The following is a 25,385-nucleotide window of genomic DNA, read 5'->3' on the forward strand; positions in this document are numbered from 1 at the left end:
TCTTATCTTACTCTATATTTCTCTTACTTTTCTACATTTTCTAAACATTTGTGTGTCTGTGCCTCAGCTGCGTCTAATATAATGTAAAACTCATCAATGGAGTTTAATACCATTATAAAATTTCTATCCTTAAATTTCTAATTGTTTGCTAAGATTATCGATCTTCCCCATGAATTTCTTGAACATGCAGATCATGGTTAAAGTCTGATTAACTCTAGTATTAGGATTTCCTACGGGTCTGTTTGCAATGTCAGTTGTTTCTCTTGGTTTTCAGTCATTCTTGTTTTGAATACCTGATATTTTTTAAATAGAAAACTAGAAATTGTAGAAGAAAAAGGAATGAATAAACAAGCACATCACAGAAAGTCTTCCTGGCAAAATATTTACTGAAATCCTTCACTATAACTTCAACTAACCTAGTTGCATTATTTTAAAATGACACCTCAAAGTCCAAAGCTGCATTTCTACAATTCAAAGTTTACAGTTTAACAAGAACTTTCTGGTTTCTGTGAGTAGGCCCTTCCTTTCATAAGGGGGAAAACAAAAAGTAAAACCCTAACTAGTATAAAAAGTTGGCTAACATTCATCTGTGAAAGAATACTCTCTTAGTCACTAAAACTGTAATATTCTCCTTATATTCAAAATGAGCTGCTCATGAGAATGAGAAGAAAATAAAGATTCAAAAGAGGTACTTTGTCTAATAGGACCTTTGGCTGCAATTCTTTCACCTTTTCTTTGCATCTTTAGTTTTTTATCACCAGTACAGAAGACATACTAAATGCTTTCTTATAACACTGTAACATTAAACACCTTGATTTTTTATAAAGATTCTTTCCAAAGGATTCACGCTACTCTTACAAAACACTTTTTAAGCACATTTTCTGCTTGAATGTCACTTTTTCCAATCTATACTAAGGTAACTGCAAAGTAAAAATTGCTCACTCCATAAATCATTCCATCTCTGACAACTTCTATCTCCACTCCCCAACCCACAATCTGTTACTTTATTGACCAAAAAATGGTGCTTTTCTATTTGTGACAGAATGATGCCTTTTAGTGATTGTATATTTAGAACAAAATCTTCCTTTTAGTAAGTGAGAGTGTCATTCAGTGCTCAATTGTCATATGCTGCTAAGAGTGAGACTAAAATATACATGGTTATTTCCACTGAATAAAGCGTGATATCTAATGGTGGTATGTTTGAGATTCAGCCTTTCCACCCTGTGGACACAGCCACGTTTATAGCAAAAGGAGCTAAAATGATGAGATTTTTGTTTTCATAAGCTCAGTAGAGTCGATTCAAGTGCCTATATGGGAAGAACAAGTACACAAGTACTTTATGGAGAGGCAGACATGGGACTGGGAACATGTGTAATCTTGAGTTTTGAGGGGAGGAGGAGGTAAAATCTCTTTTAGGTGTCAGAAACAGCAGGGATCACGAAAAGTTCTAGCCATACTGATTCATTTGTCTAATACAAATTATCAGGAAGGGGAGAGCAAAAGAAAGAGTTAATTCCACATGGGAATAACTATCTGAAACTGGTAAATATATAACAACCCATTTCTTAGAAGACTCTTTGAGATTATAGGAAACATGACTACATGGTTTTTGAGCCAGATGTTTTAGCATGACCACATCTGCAAGCAGAAAAAGGCCTTGCATTTGACATCCATGCACAACAGCTTACCCACAGCGTTGTAGAGAGGTTCTCCAGTTAACTTGTCCCAGACTACAGTGGTTTCCCTCTGGTTACTGACACCAATAGCTTTCGAGAGAAAATTAAACAGAAAAGAATTAAAAAAAAAAAAAAAAAACAAGCAAAAATCTGAGGATAGTTCTCTTTTTTTTATATAGGCACAAGTAAACATAACAATGTGGGGAAAAGGAAAAAAAAAAAAAAACATTTGGAACATTCGTAGTGGTATTGAGTTGATTTTCTTCAAATGGCCCCAGGAAAAACAAACCTCCAAGTCAAGCTTCTTTTTCTTTCCTACAGACTCCTTCCCTCTTTACTATCAGCACACCATGACATAGACCCAGATCAATAGTGAAAAGAAAGACTCCCAGGTTGGCTTATAAAAAAGGAATGCAATAACTTCCCCAGTTTACAACACCCTATTTATTATGCTGAGGCGACCAACAATAACCTCATTCATTTATTTACTTACTGCTACAAGAAATTTCCATCTGTGTGTGTGCACACACACATATGCATTAAAAAAAAAAAAAAACAAAAAACAGCCACCGATAGAATCCTTCATGCTGGGTAAACTCATATTATGGTTAGTTAGAAATTCAATTTTTTCATGTATTTTAATAATAGTTTACAAGACATAGAGTTTGAATCAGGTATAAGTACAATATGTGATGGCAATTACCTCATACTAACCTATATACAACTCAAGGGCTATAGTTACAGTAAGTTACTCTAAGTAAAATACCATTCCATACCATTTTATTCAGTTTAGCTTGATTCAGCTAAATTGGAGGTTTTCAGACTTGGCTGTACATTAGAATCAACTGCAGAGCTTTTATAGAATTCCAGTGCCCAGGGCCTGGAGCAAACATTTTCATTTAACTACCTGGGGTAGCATCAGAGCATTGGTATATTTTTCTTAATACTCCCCACATGCATAGAGTTGCATACGCTGGGCTAAAGGGCTCTTTCAGAATTTAACCTTAAAGGCAATATAATCAACCCATCTTATGCTCAAATCTCTGGAATTGCCTGTTACGAGACCATTCAGACACCTTCTAGTGAAAAGATACTACCTTTCACAAGGCAAACCAATCTATGCCACACAGCTTTTCTATTTGAAAAAAATCCTTTTCCTCGTCGCTTCTGCCTGTCGATCTTTGCCACACTCTTTGGAGATACAAGAATAAGGTGACTCCTTCCACAGGTCAGCCTTTCACACTTGAAGCAGTTATTCTGTCCCTCCAGGCTTCTCTTCCCTTGCCGAGGCTGAACAATCCAATTTCGATCCACTGCCCCCACCTCCATACGGCATGGTTTAAAGTCCCGTCACCACCTCCCCTAGGAACATGCAACTATCTGTCCAAATTACTCACACTGTACCCCAGAATAGACACACTAGCAATGTTCTGACCAACAGAGATCTGAAGGGGACCAGCAGCTCCCTCGTTTTAAATCATCTTCATCCAATGCAGAGTTACTCATTGTAACACCTTGCCTAGATGTCCAAAGATGAATGAGATTCCATTACCAGGAAACTTAGAGGCACAGGGTGAAAGGAATAGATTTGGGGGTGATTTTTTTTTTTTACAAAAGGAAGACAAAAATGTTTGCAGGAATATAGGAAGAGAAAGAAGAATATGGGGGTAGGGGAGGAAGGGGTCTGGAAATGAATGGGCCACCATCCTGATTCTTACAGTAACAGAGGGGATGAGATTAACACCCAGGGAGGAGCTTCACTAGGGCAGAAGCTTATTTGCTGACCTCATGGTGGAGGGAAGGGGGCAAGAGATACGGACATGTTTCTCCATGAAGTGGCATACAAGGCGATCTGCTAAAACGGGGATTGTGCAATTGGGCACTGTTCAATAGAGCGCAGGCTCCAAAGCCAGACTGCCTCTGCTTTCTAGCAGTGTAACCCTGGGTCTCAGTTTTATCTTCTGTAAAATGGACATCACCAATAACTCCCACCTTGAAAGTGCCAAGTGTTAGTCAGTCTGTCTGACTCTTGCAACCCCATGGACTGTAGCCCGCCAGGCTCTTCTGTCCATGAAACTTCTCAGGCAAGAATACTTGGAGTGGGTTGCCATTCTCTTCTCCAGGGGATCTTCCTGACCCAAGGATCGAACCCAGGTCTCCTGCATTGCAGGTAGATTCTTTACCATCTGAGTCACCAGGTAAGCCTTACCAGGTTTCAAAAAGAGAAACTGGAATTGATGCCTATTAAAACAGTGCCACAGCAGGTTCATGTTGATATATGGCAGAAACCAGCACAATATTGTAAAGCAATTACCCTCCAATTAAAAATAAATTAAAAAAACAGTGCCTGGCACACAGTAACTACTCCATACACGTTACTTAAGGCTGCCGTTCAGTGTCATCATTGCTATGCAGACAGTGGAGTGTCAGTCAAAAGGAATAGGACTGAACGAAGTGGGACACTCAAAGGTTAAGGAATTCCCTAGCAGCACTGTGGGCACAGCAGAGGCTAGAGACCTCAGCAGGACCTTGGCAATGGTTGTTAAGGTGACCTTCACCATGAGGACTCATCAGGAATTCATGCTCTACTAAACTCTCCTATTCTTCCCCACTGCATTAATTAGTGGTTAACTAGTTGTCTGCTTCCTGAGTTGCAATCTTGGAGTTTCTATTCTAAGCCCTTCAGGCTACCCTTCTTTATTGGCTCATTTGCTGGTGGCTCAGACAGTAAAGCATCTGCCTACAATGTGGGAGACTGGGGTTCAATCCCTGGGTCAGGAAGATCCCCTGGAGAAGGAAATGGCAACCCAGTCCAGTACTCTTGCCTAGAAAATCCCATGGATGGAGGATCCTGGTAGGCTACAGTTCATTGGGTCGCAAAGAGTCAGACACGACTGAGTGATTTTACTTTTTACTTTCTTTCACCTGGTATTTAGAACATTATCTAGAGCTATTGCCATCTGAGTCATCAGTCACAAGGTTCCACTCTGACCACTCCTTCTTTCCCCTCTCTCTCAATTTGGTTCCTTCGTGCCAAGCAAAAGTGCTTTTCTTGCAGACAAAGTCCAGTGAACCAGCTTTCTCAGGACTTTCTTCCAGACACAAACACGTCTGGCACTGCTTTCTCTGATACAGGTCTCTGAACTTCTGAACTGCTTTCACAAGCTGATTACTTGCCATTTTTACCCTAAAATGCTCTAGGTTTTTCTATGCCCCTCAAAGAAAACTTTTCTGACTGCACAGGTACTTATCTTAATAGTTTCCAATTTTAATTCCCTCTTTTTCAGAATACATGTTTAGGTTTCACAATTTGCCACCCTAGTCAAGCTACAATAAGAGCATATGACATACAAGTCTTTTAGCTACAGATATTATAATCATTGGCACATATAAAACCCAATGTATAAAAAAACAAAAACAAACAAACAAAACAAATAAAATACCCAATGTATTACTCTTGTATCTGGCAGATACTTTTTTAGGATTTTGTTTTCCTCAACACTGAGTGTCACTATAAAATTAACTAGTTAAGTGATACATTTAAAATCTGGTTAAATTTTGCTTAAGATTGCCTATGAAAAGTTATAACTGCAGTTAAGAAAATATAATGAGGAAAAAGCCTTTGGAAGTAGTCCAGAATGTTATAATTGTTGTCTTTGTAGAATTATAGATGACATGCATCCTTATTTAAAAATAAGTTATAATTTATAATTGGAACACATTTCTGAAAAAAAAAAAATGAAAACCATACATAGTAAAAGAAAGTGGCTCCACAGTAAAGAGTACACCTGCCAATGCAGGAGACGCTGGATCAGGACTATCCCCTGGAGGAGGAAATGGCAACCCACTCCAGTACTCTTGATTGGAGAATCCCATGGACAGAGGAGCCTGGTGGGCTATGTCCATGGGGTCGCATAGCGTCAGACACAACTGAGCGCACACATACAAAATAATACAGTCCCTAGAGAAAGGCTCTGGGACTACTGGAAGTTCCATGTGGGAAGCAGTATAAAGCTTTTTAAGAAAGTAGCATCTGGAAGATGTGTGCTTATGGCAAGTTGTAACAATTGCAAATGATATCTGGCCACTGCTGAGAAGTGCTTTGGGACAAAGAATACCTTTTCTGAGAGGCCAAGTCTGAGAGGTGAAGGAAATGTCTGTGGATGTGTTGAGTAGGGTGAGGCAGTGGGCGTGGGGGTTTCCTTGTTTTGCAAGGGTGTGAGAACAATCTCATCACTTAGGATTTGATGCTCTCAACTTTGTAACAGTGTATTTTGTGTTCTGTTTGTACCTCCTGACAGAGGATAAAAGAGATTATCTGGTTTTGTCACTCTGTATACTTTTTATTTAAATTTTTTATTGGGGTATAGCCAATTAACAATGTTGAGATAGTTTCAGGTAAACAGCAAAGGGATTTAGCCATACATATACCTGTATGCATTCTTCCCCAAACTCCCCTCCCCTCCAGGCTGTCACAGAACACTGAGCAGAGTTCCCTGTGCTATACAGTAGGTCCTTGTTAGTTATGTCTTTTAAATACACCAGTGTGTATATGCCCATCCCACACTCCCTAACTATCCCTTCCACCTATCCTTCTCTTTGGCAACCATGAGTTCGTTTTCTAAGTCTGTGAGTCTCTGTTTTGTAAGGAACTCTACTTGTACCATTTCTTTTTAGATTCCATATATAAGGGATGTCATACAATATCCTCTTTCTCTGTCTTACTTCATTCACTATGACAATCTCTATGTCCACCCATGTTGCTGCAAATGGCATTATTTCAGTCTTGATAATGGCTAGTCAGTCTGTATACTTTGTATTTCCTTCAGTCCAGTGACAGGCAAACAGAGCTGCCCAGCTCTCTAAGCCAAGAAGGAAAGCAGCAACCTATTTACTTGTCTTGGGCTCCTGTGAGCTGTTAAACTGGAAAGTGAACTCTGATTTTAGAGACCTTGTTTGTAGGGACCTGAAATCAACACACTTCAGCTGATGAGGACAACTAAAACCAATGAAACTGGAGTTTGTAAAAGAAATACAACCAATTTCTTTGGAAGGAATGATGCTAAAGCTGAAGCTCCAGTACTTTGGCCACCTCATGCGAAGAGTTGACTCATTGGAAAAGACTCTGATGCTGGGAGGGATTGGGGGCAAGAGGAGAAGGGGACGACAGAGGATGAGATGGCTGGATGGCATCACTGACTCGATGGACATGAGTCTCAGTGAACTTCGGGAGTTGGTGATGGACAGGGAGGCCTGGCGTGCTGCGATTCATGGGGTCGCAAAGAGTCAGACACGACTGAGCGAGTGATCTGATCTGATCTGATGATGAACTCAGTGATTACCACCAGGTAAGTGATCAATGAGTCACTCTTTAGTGGGGAAAAAAAAATCATTTATTTGCCACACTGGAACTCAAAACTCAAGCCATTTTGAGGTTAACATTGTGTGGCTCAGGAAAGAGAGGACTGGACCAGGAGACAGGGTGGCTGAGCATGCATGTTATCCACCACTAAAGAGCTCCACGACCTGTGATGGCTTCCTGTCCCCTCATCCACAACTAGGTTTAGGTGATGGAAAATCCTTTACATCATGAGGCTTCTGTGACCTAGAGCTCTAGCCAAAGCTTGGCCCTTGACAGTGCCCATTCAAGAAATTATCTGGGAAAAAAGTTTTTTAAGCACAATCGGCCTGATATGGATGAGCTTGTGGAATGTTCTCTTCCTCGGCCATAGGCTGAGAGTTGTTGAGAAGGAAGTGCTGGGTCACTTTGGTTAGGGTATAAGTTTCACACTGGCCAGACACGGAGGAGCAGAGAGCAGGGAGCTATGTGTTCAGTGCTCTTGCAGACAGTGCAAGTGGAAGACGAGTCACTTGGACTGCAGTCATGTGTCATCTTCAGGAATACCACAAAAACAAGAGAAAAAAGAACCACCTGAGTAGGTCCAGAAGGCTAACACATCGCAGCCTACCTCACCTGTAAGGGAGGTAGAATGAGGTCAAAATCATGGCCAGTGGCTCTGGAGTCTACATCCTGAACATGGCGTTCAGCCACCTAGATGATTAATGTCACTGGTAATGGATATTTGACAACAGAGTGTGCTGGTGAATGCCTCATATGTTTACACTGTTTAGACTGTGAAAGCTGTGAGGACAATTCAAGAAAACTGAGCAACAATCACTTCCACATGCAACTCATCTAAAACTTGGTGAATGCAACTCTAAAAGAAATGTGAAGTTTTTCCCTTAGATGTAGGAATAAAATGAGGGTAGGATATTAAAAAACTGTTAACCTATATCAAACTGCCCGTGGGTATTTCTTGTAAAAATCTGCAGTAACAGAAATATCACTGTTACAGTATCCCATGAATTTGTCATGGGATTGACATGTTTCTCCCATTTGACAGCTGTACAACCCTATTTGTGCTCCACTGTGTCCCAAGGGCACTTAGCACATTGTAGGCATTCTGAGTTTGCTGAATGACTAGTTTTGATTGTGCTTAGTCTTTTTTTTTATTTAGGGAAATAAGGGAAACTCTGGAGGAAAAAAAAATCAATGTTTCAACTTGGGAGTGTGAGTCAATTTCAGAGCCAAGATGACATGAATTAAGGAACCACCACCAACAACTAATTATTCACTCTATCTAGAGACAAATTAGCCAAGGAAGAAACAGAATAGCCCTTGAATGATGAGCTAGAAACATTTAAACTCTAAGGAGATGACAATAACCACATTATGCTTTCACCCTTTACATTAGTAGCACATCAGTTTTAGATGTCTGGGTTATTTTTCCCTCTCTGTATGAATGAAGCAAAGTCAAACATAGGCAGATATTCTATTAAAACTACTAGGAATGAACAGGTGTCTATAATAATCTCACACTCTCAATTATTTTAGGGCAACTTCATACATGAAGTGCTTTGATTTCAAATCTCTGTCCACTCCAAGCTGTTCCTTATTTCTCTCCTCAGTAAAGAGCATCTCTATAACCATCCAAGAGCTCCAGGAAAAAAAAAAAAATCAAGTCTCATCTGTGACCCATCTCTCCCCCTCATCCCAGTACTCTCTCTGCTCCCCTGACATCCAATTCATCAGCAAGTTCTGGCCCTTTCTCCTCACCTTCACTACAACCACTGTTGATCAAGTCATCATCCTCTCTCTCTCAGGACTCCCAGGGTGGTCTCCACACTGGTCTCTTTGCGTCCACACTTACACCTTTCCTATCCACTCTCCACACAGCGGTCAGGGAGTTGTTTCTAAACTGCAAGTCAGACCCTGTTATCCTCTATCAGCTCACTTAAAGCCTTCTCATGGCTCCTTGTGACACTAAGAACAACATTCAAACTCCTAACTTACCAACAATGCCCTATCCACTTTCCAGATTTCAATTCCAACTGAAAGCCTTTATCAGGTTGTAAGAAACAACCCTTCTTTTACGTTGTTTTTGACATGCTGGCCTTCTTTCTGATCTAGGAATTGGCCAAGCTTATACCCACTCAGGGCCTTTGCACATGCTACTTTCTTTTCCTCAAACACTCTTCCCCCAGATATTTGTATGGCTGGCCCCTTTTGACCTCCGAGACATCAGAAAAAGTGTCACATCCTCAAAGAGGCCTTCTCTGGCCTTCTAATCTAAAGGAAGCCTTTCTCCGTATACTCTACCATATCACTGGGTTTTATTTTCTGCATGGAACTTATCCATATCTGAAATTAGCTAATATTTCTCTGCTGTTCTTGGTGGTCTCAAATGCACCAAAAGCAAAGAGAAAAGGGACCTAATCTTCCTGTTTATTGTTGCATCCTCAGTTCTTGAAGAAATGCTTGCCATTGCACAGGCACTCGAGTATGTGCTGAATGAACGAATGAATTTAACTGAGATAATCACAGAGAGAGTAAAACATTAAAAATACCTTTTATGTTGGAAATATCAATATTGAGCTGCCCGAGTTTCTCACACGTTTTCTCTATACACTCATAGACAGACTGCAGAATTTCCTTAGGGTCCTGCTCCACCCACCTTCAAACAAAAGAAAGTATTTTGGTTAGTCCACAAACAAGCAAGACAGATATAATTTATTTCTCTAGAGTTGTTCACTTATGAGGGTGTGGCTGCATAAACTGAAGAAAATCAGATAAACAAAGCATATCCAATATTCTAAAGAAATGACTTAAAGAAGGGCCAATTTCCCTTACATTTTTATTATTCTTCATACAGTAATTAACCATTTCAAAGGAGGTAATACTAGGCCACAAACAGCAGATATTCTACCTGTTTTAAAATCATTTTTTTACAAATCTAGTAAGAAATAAGTTCCCCAATTCTTTATATCTTGTAGGTCTGATGAAATCTGATAGTATTCACATTTCACTAGTCATTAGTCATTTTTAAACAGACTAAATACAGATATTATTCTTTTGACACACTGATTTCCTTGCTTTTATATTTGTTTATTTATTTATGAAGCACAACAAATTCTAAAGTCAAATAAGTATATTAATCACTTTTGTCATGATTTTTCCTAAAATGTGTTGTTAGAAAGTAGGGAAAAAATTTTTAATTCCTTCCAAGAACTATGTCATGTAGACAAGTGATTGGTCTAAGTTTTCAGACCAAATCCCAGTGCAATTGTACATAAGGTACAAGGACCTCAGAAGGATGAATGGCTCACAATAAATGACAAGGGTGAATATCTGGGAGAAACAAATGGCATACCTTATCTATGGAAAAGTAGAAATGACACAAGTTAAAAGACTCCTATGCTACAATCTGGAAGTAGCAAGGGAATGCCAAATGCCTTTCTTCTCAGCCTTCCTCCAGGTCTGCCCAGCTTTCGCCCAGGCCTGCCCAGCTTTCCCAAGCTATGAATTCTGTCTCTAAATTTTCTCTTTCCAAAAACCCGATCTCCTTCCACATATTTCTAATTTCTATCCTTCCAAGACTAACTATCCTCTCTCTTAAACTGCAATGGGATCAAGTCTATAGATAGTCATTCCAATGCTAGTAACATGTCAATAACTTTTATTATTAAACAAAGGAATTCCCTGAAACAGAGGAGAACATTTTTAATGGAAAATCTGGTAAGGCACTGCTTTTCCTCTTTCTTAAATTGAAGTAAACTTTACAATATAATGAACAAATCTAAAGCACACACATTTGTTGAGTTTCAACAAATGCATATACCAATCTAACCCACATCCAGATGTAGAATATTTCCATTGCACCAGAAAAGTTCTTTCATGCGTTCAAGTCAATCACACACTCACAGGCAACCACTTTCAGGATTCCTATCATCCTAATCAGTTCAGCATTCTTAAATTTTAGATAGCCATATAGGATGTAGTCTCCTATGCCCAGCTTTTTTTCATTTTCCATGATATCAGAGATTCAACCACGTTGTTGCATGTATGAGGCCACTGTTTTAAACCTAACGAACAGTATTTCATTGTTATTGTTTACCGATGAATAGTATATTCATTGTTTACTGATGGCAAACATTTGAGGGGTTTCCAGTTTTATTATGAACAGAGCTACTATAAGCATTCATGTAGATAAGTCTTTCTATAGGCATATGCTTTCACTTCTCTTGGATGAATTCCTAAGAGTAGAATGCAGCAGATATATGATTCATTTGATAAGAAACTGCCACATAGTTTTTCAAAGTGGTTGTGTCATAAATATCAATTTTTGAACACTGTACAGTACATGTATATGTACTATATAGTGCATATATATTAGTAATACCACAATTACTACATATGAACATTATTTCCCAAAAGGATGATTTAGTAGCTGATGTTAAGATATATGCATTAAAAAAAAAATCTTTTCTTTATTTAAGGAAAAAACCCTCACAAGCAAATCAGGAGAGAAGCAGCTTGACAATAATGAAGATATAAAACTAAATGACTTCAAAGTCAATGTGGACTTTCTGATATCTAATACACCTTTGCTTTATTACTTTACAACTCCTTTTCTGTCCCTGAATTTCTAAGCCATCAGTCAGCTACATTTTTGCTGACCTACCAAGTTAGTGCTTCTTTATATATATTATATATATATTTACTTATTTATTTATTCTTTTTGCTAAGCCAAGCCTGAGTTATGGCACATGGGCTCAGCTGCTCCTTGGCAAGTCAGATCTTAGTTCCCTGACAATAGAAACCAAGTTCACTGCACTGCAAGGCCGATTCTTAACCATTGGACCATCTGGGAAGTTCGAAGTTACTGCTTCTTTTCTTGACTAATACCTATTCCTTGTCTTCTCAGGAGGGTGTTTGGTCAAGTTTACTTTACAGAGACATAGGGCAGGTGGGTTGAGATGGACTAATAAATATGAGGTATCTTTACATATTAAATTAGGAAACATACCCTTCTCTTGGAAACTCTTGTTTTATTTCCACTTGATGATGACTAAGTAGTTCGGCTGTTTTTGAATTGAAAACCTGAAAAATATATTGCAAGAGTAGAGTAAAAAATGCAGGTAGACAGCAAAGATGTTCAAAAGTTATTCAGCAACTGAAGTTCTTATTCACTGATAGAAGAATCATTTCAGAGGAAATGCCAGACAATGCTCTCTTCAGATAGAATCATGCAAGTTATAAGGTAGCTTCAGAAATAACTTCTTTTTAGATAAATGAAAATCTGTTAAAGATAAAGCTGAAGAGGCAATTCTTCATTCTTTAAAAAAATGGTTCCAGATGTAGGAACTTTAATACATCAACCAGTGAATAGTATGGATTTCTTTTAGAGATTAGGAAAACCAAAAATAAAAGAGCTGGACCAGTGCTGATAGTGATAGTGTCAGGTTCCATTCTGCATCCATCTTGCATGTAGAAACAGGAATCATAGATGCCCAGGCAGGAAAGCATCCTGTGTAAATTCCTTTGAAGGAAAGTGTAACAGTGCATCTCACTCTTATGAGAGCCAAGGAGAGTCGTTATCAGGAAGGAGAGAAGAGGACCGACGGTGGCATCAAGCTGAGTGCTCTCTGTGACATGAATTGGTGGCCCTGGATTATAAAACATTAAAACCTGTGGAGGAAAGCTACCAAAGAATAAGTGCAGTACTAGCCTCTGCAATTTTAACACCATTAAAATAACGCTTCCTAAAAACCTAACAACTTCTTTTCCAAATATTATTTTTCACCTGGGTATATCTATATTTAAGTATCACATGACTTAGCCTTTCAGAGTTAAGAGTTCATTTTTTAATTAAAATTAACTTCCCCAATCACTCTAATTGCAGCAGTAAAGTCACCTCCAATTAAGAAAGTGTTTCCAGGCCTAGGTTTCCTGTGGGAGAAAATTCCTCGCTGAAGACAGACTCAGAAAGACAAAGTAATAAGGGGAAACACATGGTGAGTCTTGTCGCTGCTCACCTCCCTACTCACCACACACATCATCTTTTGGGGAGGAAGTGATAAACTAATGAAAGCAAGAAGGAACATTCTCAAGTCCTCTGAGGAGATAAAATATCTCACAAGTCAAAGGTTAACCTGACACATCATAAATAAAAGGCAGTTGGCAGAAACCGGTGTAATATACCAGTAATTTACAACTTTAGCATTAGTGTAAGTTTCTAGGATGTCCACTCCATTTGTCCCATTTTATTTTCTAAAGTTTCTCTAGGGCCTGGAATAGTGCCTGGCCTAGGGTCGGTAATTAATAAATATTTGTTGAATATCTAAAACACTGTGGTCTATCAGGTACTTATTAGGAGATACATTATTAAATCAAATGGGAAATGGTTAAATGGCAGAAACTTTAATAGGAAGCCATAGTTGTATGTTTCCTCATATTACTCCCATTCCCAAAGTCTGCTGCTGCTGCTGCTAAGTCGCTTCAGTCATCTCCGACTCTGTGAGACCCCACAGACGGCAGCCCACCAGGCTCCCCTGTCCCTGGGATTCTCCAGGCAAGAACACTGGAGTGGGTTGCCATTTCCTTCTCCAATGCAGGAAAGTGAAAAGTGAAAGTGAAGTCACGCAGTCGTGTCCAACTCTTCATGACCCCATGGACTTCAGCCTACCAGGCTCCTCCATCCATGGGATTTTCTAGGCAAGAGCACTGGAGTGGGGTGCCACTGCCTTCTCCATCCCAAAGTCTACAAGTCCCCACAGGACCCTGGAACAAGAAAAAAGAGGGGTGGGATGGGAAGGGGGAGGGAGGCTTAAGAGGGAGGGGATACACATATAATTATGGCTGATTCAAGTTGTTGTACAGCAGCAATCAACACAATATTGCAAAACAATTATCCTCCAAGGAAAATTTTTTTTAAAATAAGGTGTGCGTTTTTGGTAGATGGATTCATAAGACTTCGACAGTGGACCTAGGGAGCTATGAATGGAGGCTTCCTCCACCATCACCCCCTAGTTTTAAGTAGGCTAATGTCAGGACCCTTATGCACACACACAAAAACGGATTTAAAGGTTGTTGAAATAGGCACAGAAACGGGAAGTAATTTGGCAAATCCTATCTGGCATATTAGAGCGTGATGTCTGATCACAGAACATGTGGATGTAAGAGGATGAAGTCTGGACCTCTCTACTTCTTTAGAGCTCTGACTCTGAGGAGAAAATGGACATCACCTTTAGGTGTTTAGGATCTGACCCCATGCACCACTTCCCAGTGCATGGGGCAAGTTTTAGATTTACTATTTTAGAATCTGCAACTTGCTTCGTGGATCATCATCCAACAAAAATATAATGCAAGTCACAAATGCAAGCCACATATAATTCATAACATAATTTTATAATTTAAAATTTTCTCACAAAAAAACAGTAAAAAAAAAAGCTGGTAAAATAATCTTAACATTTTTAAACCAATATATCTAAAATCATTTCAACAGGTGATCAATACAAAATTGATTAGCTTGTCTACTTTTTTAGTACTAAGTCTTTGAAATCTGGTATAGACTTTATACTTCTGGTCCAACTCAATTCAGACTAACCACATTCAAAGTGATCAATGGCCACCGAAGACCAGTGGCTGCCATATTGGACAGTGACGTTGTGGAGTAGTGCTTTTCTCATATACCTAGTTCATGTGAGGAATTGTAATGAAGCCTCCTGATTATCCATTTGTCTGCAGGTGGACAAGTATCCAAAGTAAGCTAAGGATGTTTCCATAAGACTCTATGGCTGATGGGTGAAAGTAAAGTCGCTCAGTCGTGTCCGACTCTTTGCGACCCCATGGACAGTAGCCTGCACCAGGCTCCTCCATCCATGGGATTTTGTAGGCAAGAGTACTGGAGTGGGTTGCCATTTCCTTCTCCAAGGAATCTTCCCAACCCAGGGATCGAACCCAGGTCTCCTGCATTGTAGACAGATGCTTTACCATCTGAGCCACCAGGGAAGTAGGTAACTCCAATGACAACACATTACCCAGGAGCAAAAATGCTAGTCTGTTCTTTTCAGGTAGATCTCAAAAGATAGCAATGGCTATACAATTTGCTGTATAAAATGAATAGCATGGTCATTCGTGTAAAAACTGTTAGATGGCAAGGTAGAAACACCCCTGAGTTACAGATGCTCCTCATCTTTTTCATCCTTTTCAAGTTTGAAACTCAATTTAAAGATCAGTCCAAACTGCAGATGCACAATGGCACAGAACAGAAACTCCCTTTTAAAAAATTCATTTTAAGAAAATTCATTTAAAGGAATACACAAGAGTTTATGGGATCTGGAAGAGATCTGGCCCAGTGTTCAGCATCCTCCCCGCATCTCTAGGACCCTTCAGAAGCCGGGAGGGAGGGAGGGACAGAGAGTTTTAGCTCAGTCTCTGGACCACACCCTACCTTAGATTTCATATTTTACTGACTTCAGCTTAAAGATTTAAACTCTTCTGGAAGTGCACTTAACCATGGACTTCCAAGGCAGAAAGTGAAATGACAATACAAGCTGAAACCCATGGACCTAACGGAAATGCTCTCTTACTTACCAAGTAAGCTCCAAGAGATGGGATGGAACTGACAAAACAGGGCTAAGCTCTAGGTTTTCTAAATACCAGAGCTTTTCCAGTACAAAATCATACCGGGACTAATTGTGATGTTTTTATCCATTAAGTGGCAGCAAATATGAAGAGGTTTTCTAACATAGGGCTGCCTATGCTATCAAGAGGAGGAAGGACATCTAACCCAGACTTGGGGGGAGTCAGAGAGGGGCTCTCAGAAGATGTAATTTGCAGACGAAGACTGGGAACAGTGGGGAAGGTAGGCTGAGGCAGGCAGAGCAGCTGAGGATGTAGGTGTCTGCAGTGATCCATGTAAGATGCCTAGAGGTGTCTTGGCAGCCGTGGGTACTGAATGAAGCGTGTTGCTGAGATATTCAGTTTAGGAGGTATAAGTATTTAGATGCATTAGGGGCTTGGATAGGGAGGAATGACAAAAAAGGAGGAATACTCAAGGATGACAGGTTACAGGTTCCAAGTTAAGAGTAGGCAGTGTTTTGCTATATTCAAATGGATAACCAACAAGGACCTACTTACAGCACAGGGCACTGTGCTCAATGTTATGTGGCAGCCTGGATGAGAGGGTAGTTTGGGCGAGAATGGATACATGTATATGTATGGCTGAGTCCCTTTGCTGTTCACCTGAAACTACCACAACATTGTTAATTGGCTATACCTCAATATAAAATAAAAAGTTAAAAAAAAAGAGTAGGCAATGTTACAAAACAAAAGTATGGGAAGGAGCAGTAATTACAGTATGGAAAGGGGTAAAGAGATTGCCAGTTTCATTCTAAACAACCTCTGTTTGAGTGAAGACACCAGCAGTCAGTTGCTAATGTTTGAGGACATAGCTGAAAGAAAGAGATCCATTAAGGGGAGAAACTTGGAACTAGTAGATAAATAAGTTCTGGAGAGCTGATGCACAGCAGAGTGATTAGAGTCAGTGGTAATGTACCAGAAACTTCAAAGTTGCTAAGAGACTCGATCTTAATGGTTTCCACCAAAAAAAATGAGTGAGAATGATGTGATAAGGCAGTGCTACGGAGATAATGCTACAGTGGTAATCATATGGCAATATACAAATATATCAAACAACACAGTGTACATCTTAAACTTAAACGACCTTCTGTGTCAACCATATGTCTATTAAAAAAGAGAGAGAGAGAGAGTTTTAGAACTGCATGTGAGCCAGAAAGGCAGTTGAGAGCCTCACGCTTGATGTCATATGAAGGAAGAGCTAGGGCTGGGGCTCAAGCTCAGCCCTGTCCATATCAGTTTTTTGGTTGTGTTTTTTCATCTTTTTTTGACCATGCAGCACAGCATGTGGGATCTTCCTTGACCAAGAACAGAGACTGAACAGGTGCCCCCTGCAGTGGGAGCATGGAGTCTTAACCACTGGCGTGCGTGCTAAGTCGCTTCAGTTGTGTCAGACTCTTTGCGACCCCATGGACTGTAGCCCCTCCAGGCTCCTCTGTCTATGGGGATTCTCCAGGCAAGAACACTGAAGTGGGTTGCCATACCCTCCTCTAGGGGATCTTCCCGACCTGTGTCTCTTATGTCTCCTGCATTGGCAGGCAGGTTCTTTACCACTAGTGCCACCTGGGAAGACCTTAACCCCTGGACCACCATGGAAGTCCCATGTCAGCTGTCTGACTTTAACTTTTCTAAGTTGCTGATTTTTCCATCTGCAAAGGACTAAGTAATGTATGAAAAGTATTTCATACAAGGTGAGCACATAACATGTATCCCAAAGATGTTACAATTACTGTTGTTATCAGCGCTACTATTTTGATTACTGTTCCTATTATTACTACTACCACCAGTGCAGCAGATAGGTGATAAGAGTTCAGATTAAAAAATAAAATCGTGCATAGAACCTGGACTGGCAACGATGCATGATTTTTTTTTTAAAATCTGAACTCTTATCACCTATCTGCCAGAGGGATGGTACGGGGAGGGAGGAGGGAAGAGGGTTCAGGATAGGGAACACGCGTATACCTGCAGCGGATTCATGTTGATATATGGCAAAACCAATACAATACTGTAAGTTAAAAAATAAAATAAATTTTAAAAAAATCACCAGTTCTGTATTCACCTCTAAGCGCAAATCATGTCTCAGTTCCGGAGTTTGTTTTTGGTGGGGGAGGGCAATGAAAACCTGAAGAAACAAGTTCAGGTAGGAAAAGAAAAGTTCAGCATAGTGCTGGCACATAGTAGAAACCCAAAAGATGTTACCACTACTGCTGTTGCTACGACTACTACTGCTGCCACTTACTACTACTATTTCTATTATAAGCAGGAGAGTTAGAAGTCATTAGTCTATATTCACCACTGTGCCTACATTATGATCAATTTCCAGATTTGGAAGAGGGGGACACTTAAAAACCTAAAACAAGGAAAATTACTTCTATAAGAACTGTTTAAAAAGAACTTTCTGAAACAATGCCCACCTTTTCTGTCTCAGCCAAAGGGGCGTAGTGGAGACACGAAATACAGTCCTTACTAAGTACCTGTCTTTCAGGCTTGCCTCACCCACTCTGTGACTAACTCAAGCATCCCATCCCCACGTGATTTCCCCTCTAGCCTACTCATGCCACACTCTACTGGGTAAGTAAGACATTTTTCAGGAATGCAAACTCCCTCTCTAAAACACCATGATATTATGTAAATCCATAGCATCTAAAATAAAAATACTAGCTACGAACATGTTACATTGCAAACTTGACCACAAATGGCATCATGGCATCTTCCCAAAGCCAGAGAAGTAAAGAAAACATAGCAAATGGCATATTTTTCTTTAAAAAGTGAGGTTATATTCAATAGCATATATTTATACATACCTCTAATATAACTATAGTTGTTAAATCCAACTTTTCCCAAGACCCCACAAGTTTTCCCTTTCTAGTCTTTCAGTCCAAGAGTTCTAGACAACACATCAAGCTCTGGAGGCCTCTCTCTGCTGATGTCTATTCAAGTAACAAGCACCTCTGTTGCTGCTGTTGTTTAGTCGCTAAGTTGTGTCCAACACTTTGCGAACCTATGGACTCTATGTAGCCCACCAGGCTCCTCTGTACATGGGATTCTCTGGGCAAGAAACCTCGAGTGGGTTGCCATTTCCTCCTCCAGGGATCTCCCATGATCAAACCCATGTCTCTTGTGTCTCCTGCATTGGCAGGCAGATTCTTTACCACTGAGCCACCAGGGAAGTCCAAGGAGCACCTACCAGATGCCAAACGTTGTGTTAAGCTTTGGAGAGGGGGAAAAAAAGATACCACTCTGCCCCTCATGGAAGTCCAAACTGAAGGCTCTAAACATTTATGTTTATGAGACAAGAGGACAAGAGAGGGTGGCAGCCCTCTGATGAGATGTTCTTACCATTTCTGTAATGTGATGGGCAAGAAAGAAAACCAACTTAGTGGGGGTTGGAAAACACAGTTACATTTATTATAAGAGGGGTCTCATTCCACTGTGGGCCAAATTCATTTTACCAAATTCACTGTTCATTAGTTCCTGTCCCCTAATGGGTGCTTAATATTTATGTGTTGAATACATAAACGAAAGAAAGCGGAAACCCATCCCTTAACCTTGAGATCTCTAAGTATGATGAGACAACCGGGGCCAAGGCAATGTTTCCTGCCAAAATAAGCATAGAGCTACAATTCAAGTCATTCTTCACAGATGCTGGCTATTGGAACAAAATGGTTACGCAACCATTATCCACGGTGACTACACCTAAGCCCTGCCCTGGCCCCACTTAATCTGAGTCACAAGATGATCAAAACCAGCAGTACTTATTCAAAGGCAACCTTTAAAAAAAAAACAGATTGTGAAACCAGTGTGTAAGTCTGTTTTACTTGGTGAAGATTCATCTGTGACCATAATCAGAATTGGTAAGTGCCCAGCCTCCTATCTTCCCTCCACAGAAGGTCTTCCACATCCATGGTTCCATTTCTACAGATTTGAGCAACTGCAGATCCAAAGTGTTTTCTAAAAAAAATTCCAGAAAGTTCCAAAAAGCAAAACATGAAGTTACCCTGTGCCTGTCACCTATGTGCATGGCATCTACACTGTATTTACAACTCCTTACACAGTATTTACATTGTGTTAGGTATAAGTCATCTAGAGAGGATTTAAAGCATAAGGGAGGATGTGCCTAGATTATATGCAAGTGATATGCTATTTCATTATATAAGGGATGTGAGCATCCTATGATTTTAGTATCCACGGGAGACCTGGAACCAATCCCCTGGATACGGAGAAACAACTGTACTCAGAAAACTGGGGAACCTACTGAAGGCAGGAGGAGTTAGGACGGTAGGCTTCTGACTGGGAGAGACCTGGATTTGAATCCCAGTTCCACCAGTCACTCTGCAACCTTGGGCACATTCCCCAACATGTTCTAATAACCTGTGTAAAGGAGCTCAATAATACTACCTACATCACAGTTGTTATGAGGATTAAATGAGATAATGCTGGGAAAGTCCTCAATAAGTACCTGACACACCACAGGTACAACACAATCCAAGCCTTTGTTTTTTTAATGTATTTTTAATTGGAGGATAATTACTTTACAATGTTGTGTTGGTTTTTGCCATACATCAACACCAATCAGCCATCAATATACACACATCCCCTCCATCTTGAGCTACCCTCCCACCTCCTACCCCATCCTACCCTTTTGGGTGGAGTCTTTTTTTAACAGTCAATCTAATGGGGAAACAACAAAGCTACCAAATTAAAGAAGGAAGTTGACTGTTTAAGCAGAAGCTTTTGACTTATAAAGAAATGGCCCCTCCTTTAAACCTGTTACACTAATTCTCTTTCCAAGAAGTTCCTACTCTGCAATCTGGGTAAACCCTTGCCAAGCCTAGCTCACTTTCCTATCAGACAAGTTGGAAATTTTCTTTTGGTGCAAAACATATGCCTAGGGTCCCCAGGTTAAGCCTTTGACTACTAGAGGAAGAAGTGAACACATTCTAAATTTGCAGCTCTACTACTAAAAGAGAATTAATTAAGTAATCAGACAGAGAGGTTTAAGATTTTTTGACAAGATAAAAAGGAGAATCTGAATTCAAATTCAGTTGACCTATAAAAATCTTTTCAAGAAATATGTGTAAAGCACTCCCTGTAGAGAAGACAGGTGTTCATTTCTCATGTTGACCAAGATATTTTAAGGAATACAAAGATGAACAAGTCTCCAAAAGGAGGTTCCTGCTTTAAGTTCAGCAGATACATAATAACACAAAGTAAAGCTGATAAGAGCTATTAACAGAGACATAAAAAGAATGCTCTAGGAAGGGGGAGAAATTCTGAGAAAGGGTTTGAGCAAAGACTTCCACCAAGAGATGGTAACTGAGCCTCTATTTGGAGGAAGAACAGAATTTCAAGGAGCAGATATGGGAAAATGGGGAGGAGGCATTTCCCTTGGATGAGAGAACGTGAATAAACAAATCTTGTGTCCTTTATGGGGGAAAAAATGTAACTGGCATAGAAGAAGGGACAGGGAAGCTCAGTGAGGTGATTGGTCCTGTGAACACTGAATGAGACATGCAAATGCAGTGAATAATGGCCAGGAAATTATTTTAATACTTTTCACTTTATAAGCTTCCTTATGACAGTTCTTATTTGTTGTATTCTTTCCTGAGAAGATAAGCAATTATTTCTGAGTCATAATTACGATGTGGAACAATATGACTGGTACAACCCCTGGGGATGACTTTGTGACTGAAGCACTTGTTCAACAAATCTATTATCTGAATTTTGCAGACAGTGGTTTAGCAACTTCTTTCCTTATAACCAAGGGAGGAAAAAAAAAAAAAAAACCTTTCTAAACCATTGCCAGATTTTTCTCTACTTCACCCAGAATCTCTTCACACAAGTAGTCTTCTATCTACCTCTGAAGCTTACTTGAAGAGTTGTTTCTCAAGGAGCAGGAAACTTTACTGATCAACTTTTAAACATCACTCTGTAAGCAGGATTGGAGCCTTCTGAATGTGCACCTTAGCTTACTCATTGAGATCAAGCCACAGTAAACAGCAGCCGACTTCTTAAAGGCTCCTGCTATTCATGTCAAACACTGAACAACCGACTGTGATAATATAAAGTTGATTCATTCCTTCCCCACCAATGCAGAAAGACACTCCTCAGGCAACAGAATCTGAGGGGCCAGGAACAACCTGCAGTAGATAAAGAAAACTGCTGGGCTACATGCATGACAACAGTGTTAGTCTCTAAGTTGTGTCCAACTCTGTGACCCCATGGACTGTAGCGCCTACCAGCCTCCTCCATCCATGGGATTCTCCAGGCAAGAATACATTCCCTTCTCCAGGGGATCTTCCCAACCCAGGGATTGCACCTGGGTCTCCCACATTGCAGGCAGATTCTTTACCATCTGAGCCTCCAGGGAAGCCCCATGTACAGCAACACTGACAAGTCAAAAGGAAGACCAGCACGGTCAGGCTGGCAACTCAAAGGGCAGCCTACAGAGTTAGGAAATATTTTACCCACTTTCAGAGAGGGCAAAGGCTGTATAAACTTGGGAACAACTGCCATGTTTGGTTTGGCCCCTACAGTCCATTAGCAACTAGTTGCCAACATTTAAGGACAGGAAGATTTCACTGAAAACGCTTGACTACCAATTTTTCTTAAAGAATCTGAAGCTTGTGCAGCGCGAGTGTTCCCGCCTGGCAGCTAGAGGCTGTCCCTTTAGCCTGAGTCCGCTCTCCAGCCTTCCTCCTCCCTCTACCTGTCTGTCCCCTGCAGGCATTTGTGTGGGCAATTCTTGAATGTGGCTTCAAAACTCAACCCACAGTTAGTCAACACACATGTCTTAATGGTCTTTCTTAATTTGGGAAGATGGTAGTGATGACTGTATACTTTATTAATCAAATCTAGTTAGGTGAACTTTTTTACTTATGATTCAGGGTTACTTTATAAATATTTATATGAAAATAAGACAAAGTAAAACCTGCCCTGTCTGATCAAAAGATAAACAATGTAAGAAACAGGAGAATTAGGTCTTGGCAGCTCAAACCAGCGTAAGTCATTAAATAAGAACCAAGCTAAAACTGGACTGAAAGCTTCCGACTTTAGACAAGAGAGATGAGTATCAAAATGAAGGTACAGATGCAGGTTTTAGTCAAGTGGTCAACTAAATAGAGTTCTGAAAAATATATATATATGTAAGGTATATACAATGTATACATACATATACATACTAAAGAAGACATCAAAACATGAATTGAGACAAAGAAGTGAAGAGGGAGCTAAGCAATCATTAAATATTTACATCAACTTGCCAGGTTAGTCAAATGTCCATTGTAAGAATGAGCTCTTAACCAACAACAGTTTATTTCAATTACTTTTAAATGATCTTACTGAACTCAGTACTAGATTACTTTAAGAGCAAGTTTCCTAATGGCCCCAAACAAATCAATCAGCAGAGAGTCACTTAAATAGCACTCCATTATGGCAAAACTCTGCTGTCACACATGGCAAATAAAAAGAGAAACAATTTCCCTGTCACTTTATGCTGTGAAGTGCCGAGAGGACAGTCATCTTTGTAACAGGCAAAGTATCGGAACTGAAATTTACGAAGCTTCGAAATGAAATCAAGATTCCGGTAAAAGCAGTGTAGTGTGACTTTTCCCTAACGTGTTCTGCCACTCGCCAGCCCCCTGAGCATTCTACCTTCTGCAATGTCTGTGGGAGACGATGACAAGGCATCATCACGCAAATACTATATTTGTTTGACTGCTCCACAGACGCTGTGTTAGGCTCCCACAGCCGTGACACAGCTTCCCCCCATCCAAGGACGTCCTGAGCCGGGCAGGCCAAATGCTTCTGGGGAAGACTGCAGCAGCGGTCAGTGTGGCCACCTGTCCCCGGCTGCAGGCGGGCCGCTCTGCACGGATGCTCGATGAGTCCTAGCTCCCTTCGGGGGAGGAATCCCCCCATCAGTAGGCGGCCGCGCTCCACCACCGAGGCCAGGGCTACTCAACTCAGCCTCGGGGGTCGCGAGAGGCCGCGTTCCCCCAGGCCCGGGCGGGGCGGCTCCAGCGTGGCAAGTCCCACTACGGAACCCTTGGCCTCCTCCTCTTGCCCCGTAGCCGGGGCCCCGGGCCGTGGGAAGAACGGGATGGGGACGCGACACCCAGCCCCGGCGTTCCAAGGCTCCCGCCCCGGTTCAGCACCTTCTCAAGTGGCACCCACCCCGGGCTCACCAGAAAGCGCGTCGAGCTGGTGCCCTGGTCCACTGCTCCCACCAAGGGCCCCAAAACTGCTTTCTTCGCGGATGCCATGAAACCAGCTTTGGGTTGGCGGGCGGTCTTGACCCGTTTCCCTGGTGACGGCGACGGGCGGGGAAGGGGCGTGCGGCTAGCCTGGAGGGCCTGCAGGCTGGCGGCAGTAGATGGCTCGGACCGCGCTCCGAGCGGCCCCTTTACCGGCGCGGAGCCTTCTCGCCCCGCCCCTCCGGCCCAGGCCCCGCCCCCACCCGCGTTCCCTACGACTTCGGGGGCGGGGTGAAGGGGGGGGCGCTGTCTGCCAGGCCGGCCAATGACCGAAAGCGGAAAGAGAAGGAACGTTCAGACAGTCTGAGGGAGCGTGACGTCATGGGGCGGGGCCTGGGCGCGGCGGAGGCGGTGTCCCGCGCGGCAGGTCACGTGGGCCCGGCGAGCCGGCAGCCAAGCCCGCCTGCGGCAGGGCCGCAGGGGGAAGCTGGTGCTGCCCATTGCAGGGAGCATCACTGGCCCGCAGAAAGGGCACAAGCCCACCTACGCCCTGGGGCTTCAGCTCGCGGATGGGTTCCAAAATGCGGAACTGCTTGCTCCTCTGGTGGGCTGTGCAGAGCACGGCGTGAGTCACTCTTTGGACCGACCCCGCCGGGCCTTCCCGCGCTTCCGATGCCCCGCCCACTTACCCGTTCTTCGTCCCACTTAAGAATAATCTCCTTCACTGGGGCTGACCCTAGGTAGTGTCACCTTCAGGAGCAGCGCGAATCCTTCGCCTCTGGAGGTTTTTTAGGGATGAGGAACTCAGAAGTTCTTTCGGTTTAGCGTTCAAGGAAAGCGCTCACAAATCAACCTCCTCAGGTCATCAATTGACTATCCAGAAAGTCCCGGGGCTCCTCCCTGTCCTGATGTGCCCTTGCTCCTCGCTTGACCTCCCTCTGGTGTCCTCTCCCTTACCCGCCATTTCCTCTCCTTCCGTTAAATGCTGTGGACAGCAAAAAGGAGAGAAAAGGGGCTTGCTCATTTGACCTTGAATTTACTTTGCCGGGTTCTTTGGGATCCTGTTTTTCAGGAATTTTCAAACTCTGGACCGAGACCTACTATGAGAAATAGCTAACAAAACAACCCCAGGCATATGTTCAAGTGTGTGTGTGTGCGCACGCGTGTGCATTTATATTCATATAGTTACATGTTATATATATTTTATATATCGTTACATATGTTCTAAATGTTTCCAAAACAATATTTATCTTTAATCCTATGCATTCTGTATTTTTGTTATTCTATTGCATATCATCTTGTTAAAATGCTGGTTGAAAAATCACTAAATTGATTTTGTAAACCAGCGTGCTCTATCAATTTCAAAAGCATTGTACTATTTCCACTCTCACACTTTTTTCCACCCCATTTCCTCAGTGTTCCTCTCAGTGTTCTGGAACATCATTTTTATTTTTTCCCCTTTTGCCTTACTCTCCACCACATCACTTATTCATCTCTTGTGTTTACAGTTTTCTCACTCTTGCTCTGGAAGCA

At 41.5% G+C, this 25,385-nt stretch overlaps 1 protein-coding gene across 6 annotated transcripts in view; it reads right to left on the minus strand.

Annotated features, from left to right (window-relative positions):
* The window catches only part of GK (glycerol kinase), a 76,172-nt gene extending 52,095 nt beyond the window's left edge, over nucleotides 1-24,077 (minus strand). For 5 of the 6 annotated variants that reach the window (XM_024987813.2, XM_005228313.3, XM_005228312.5 and 2 more), the window contains exons 1-4: nucleotides 23,844-24,036; nucleotides 12,044-12,117; nucleotides 9,585-9,691; nucleotides 1,689-1,766 (exon numbers count right to left, since the gene is read on the minus strand). In XM_024987813.2, coding sequence (XP_024843581.1) covers nucleotides 1,689-1,766; nucleotides 9,585-9,691; nucleotides 12,044-12,117; nucleotides 23,844-23,921 — 337 coding nt within the window. In that variant the 5' untranslated portion in view covers nucleotides 23,922-24,036. Of the gene's footprint in view, nucleotides 1-1,688; nucleotides 1,767-9,584; nucleotides 9,692-12,043; nucleotides 12,118-23,843 lie in introns of all 6 variants that reach the window. The other variant, NM_001075236.1, reaches the window with a different exon arrangement.
* Between the last annotated feature and the right edge of the window lie 1,308 nt (nucleotides 24,078-25,385).

This window comes from Bos taurus, chromosome X (assembly GCF_002263795.3).
Source record: "Bos taurus isolate L1 Dominette 01449 registration number 42190680 breed Hereford chromosome X, ARS-UCD2.0, whole genome shotgun sequence".
Lineage (NCBI taxonomy): Eukaryota > Metazoa > Chordata > Mammalia > Artiodactyla > Bovidae > Bos > Bos taurus.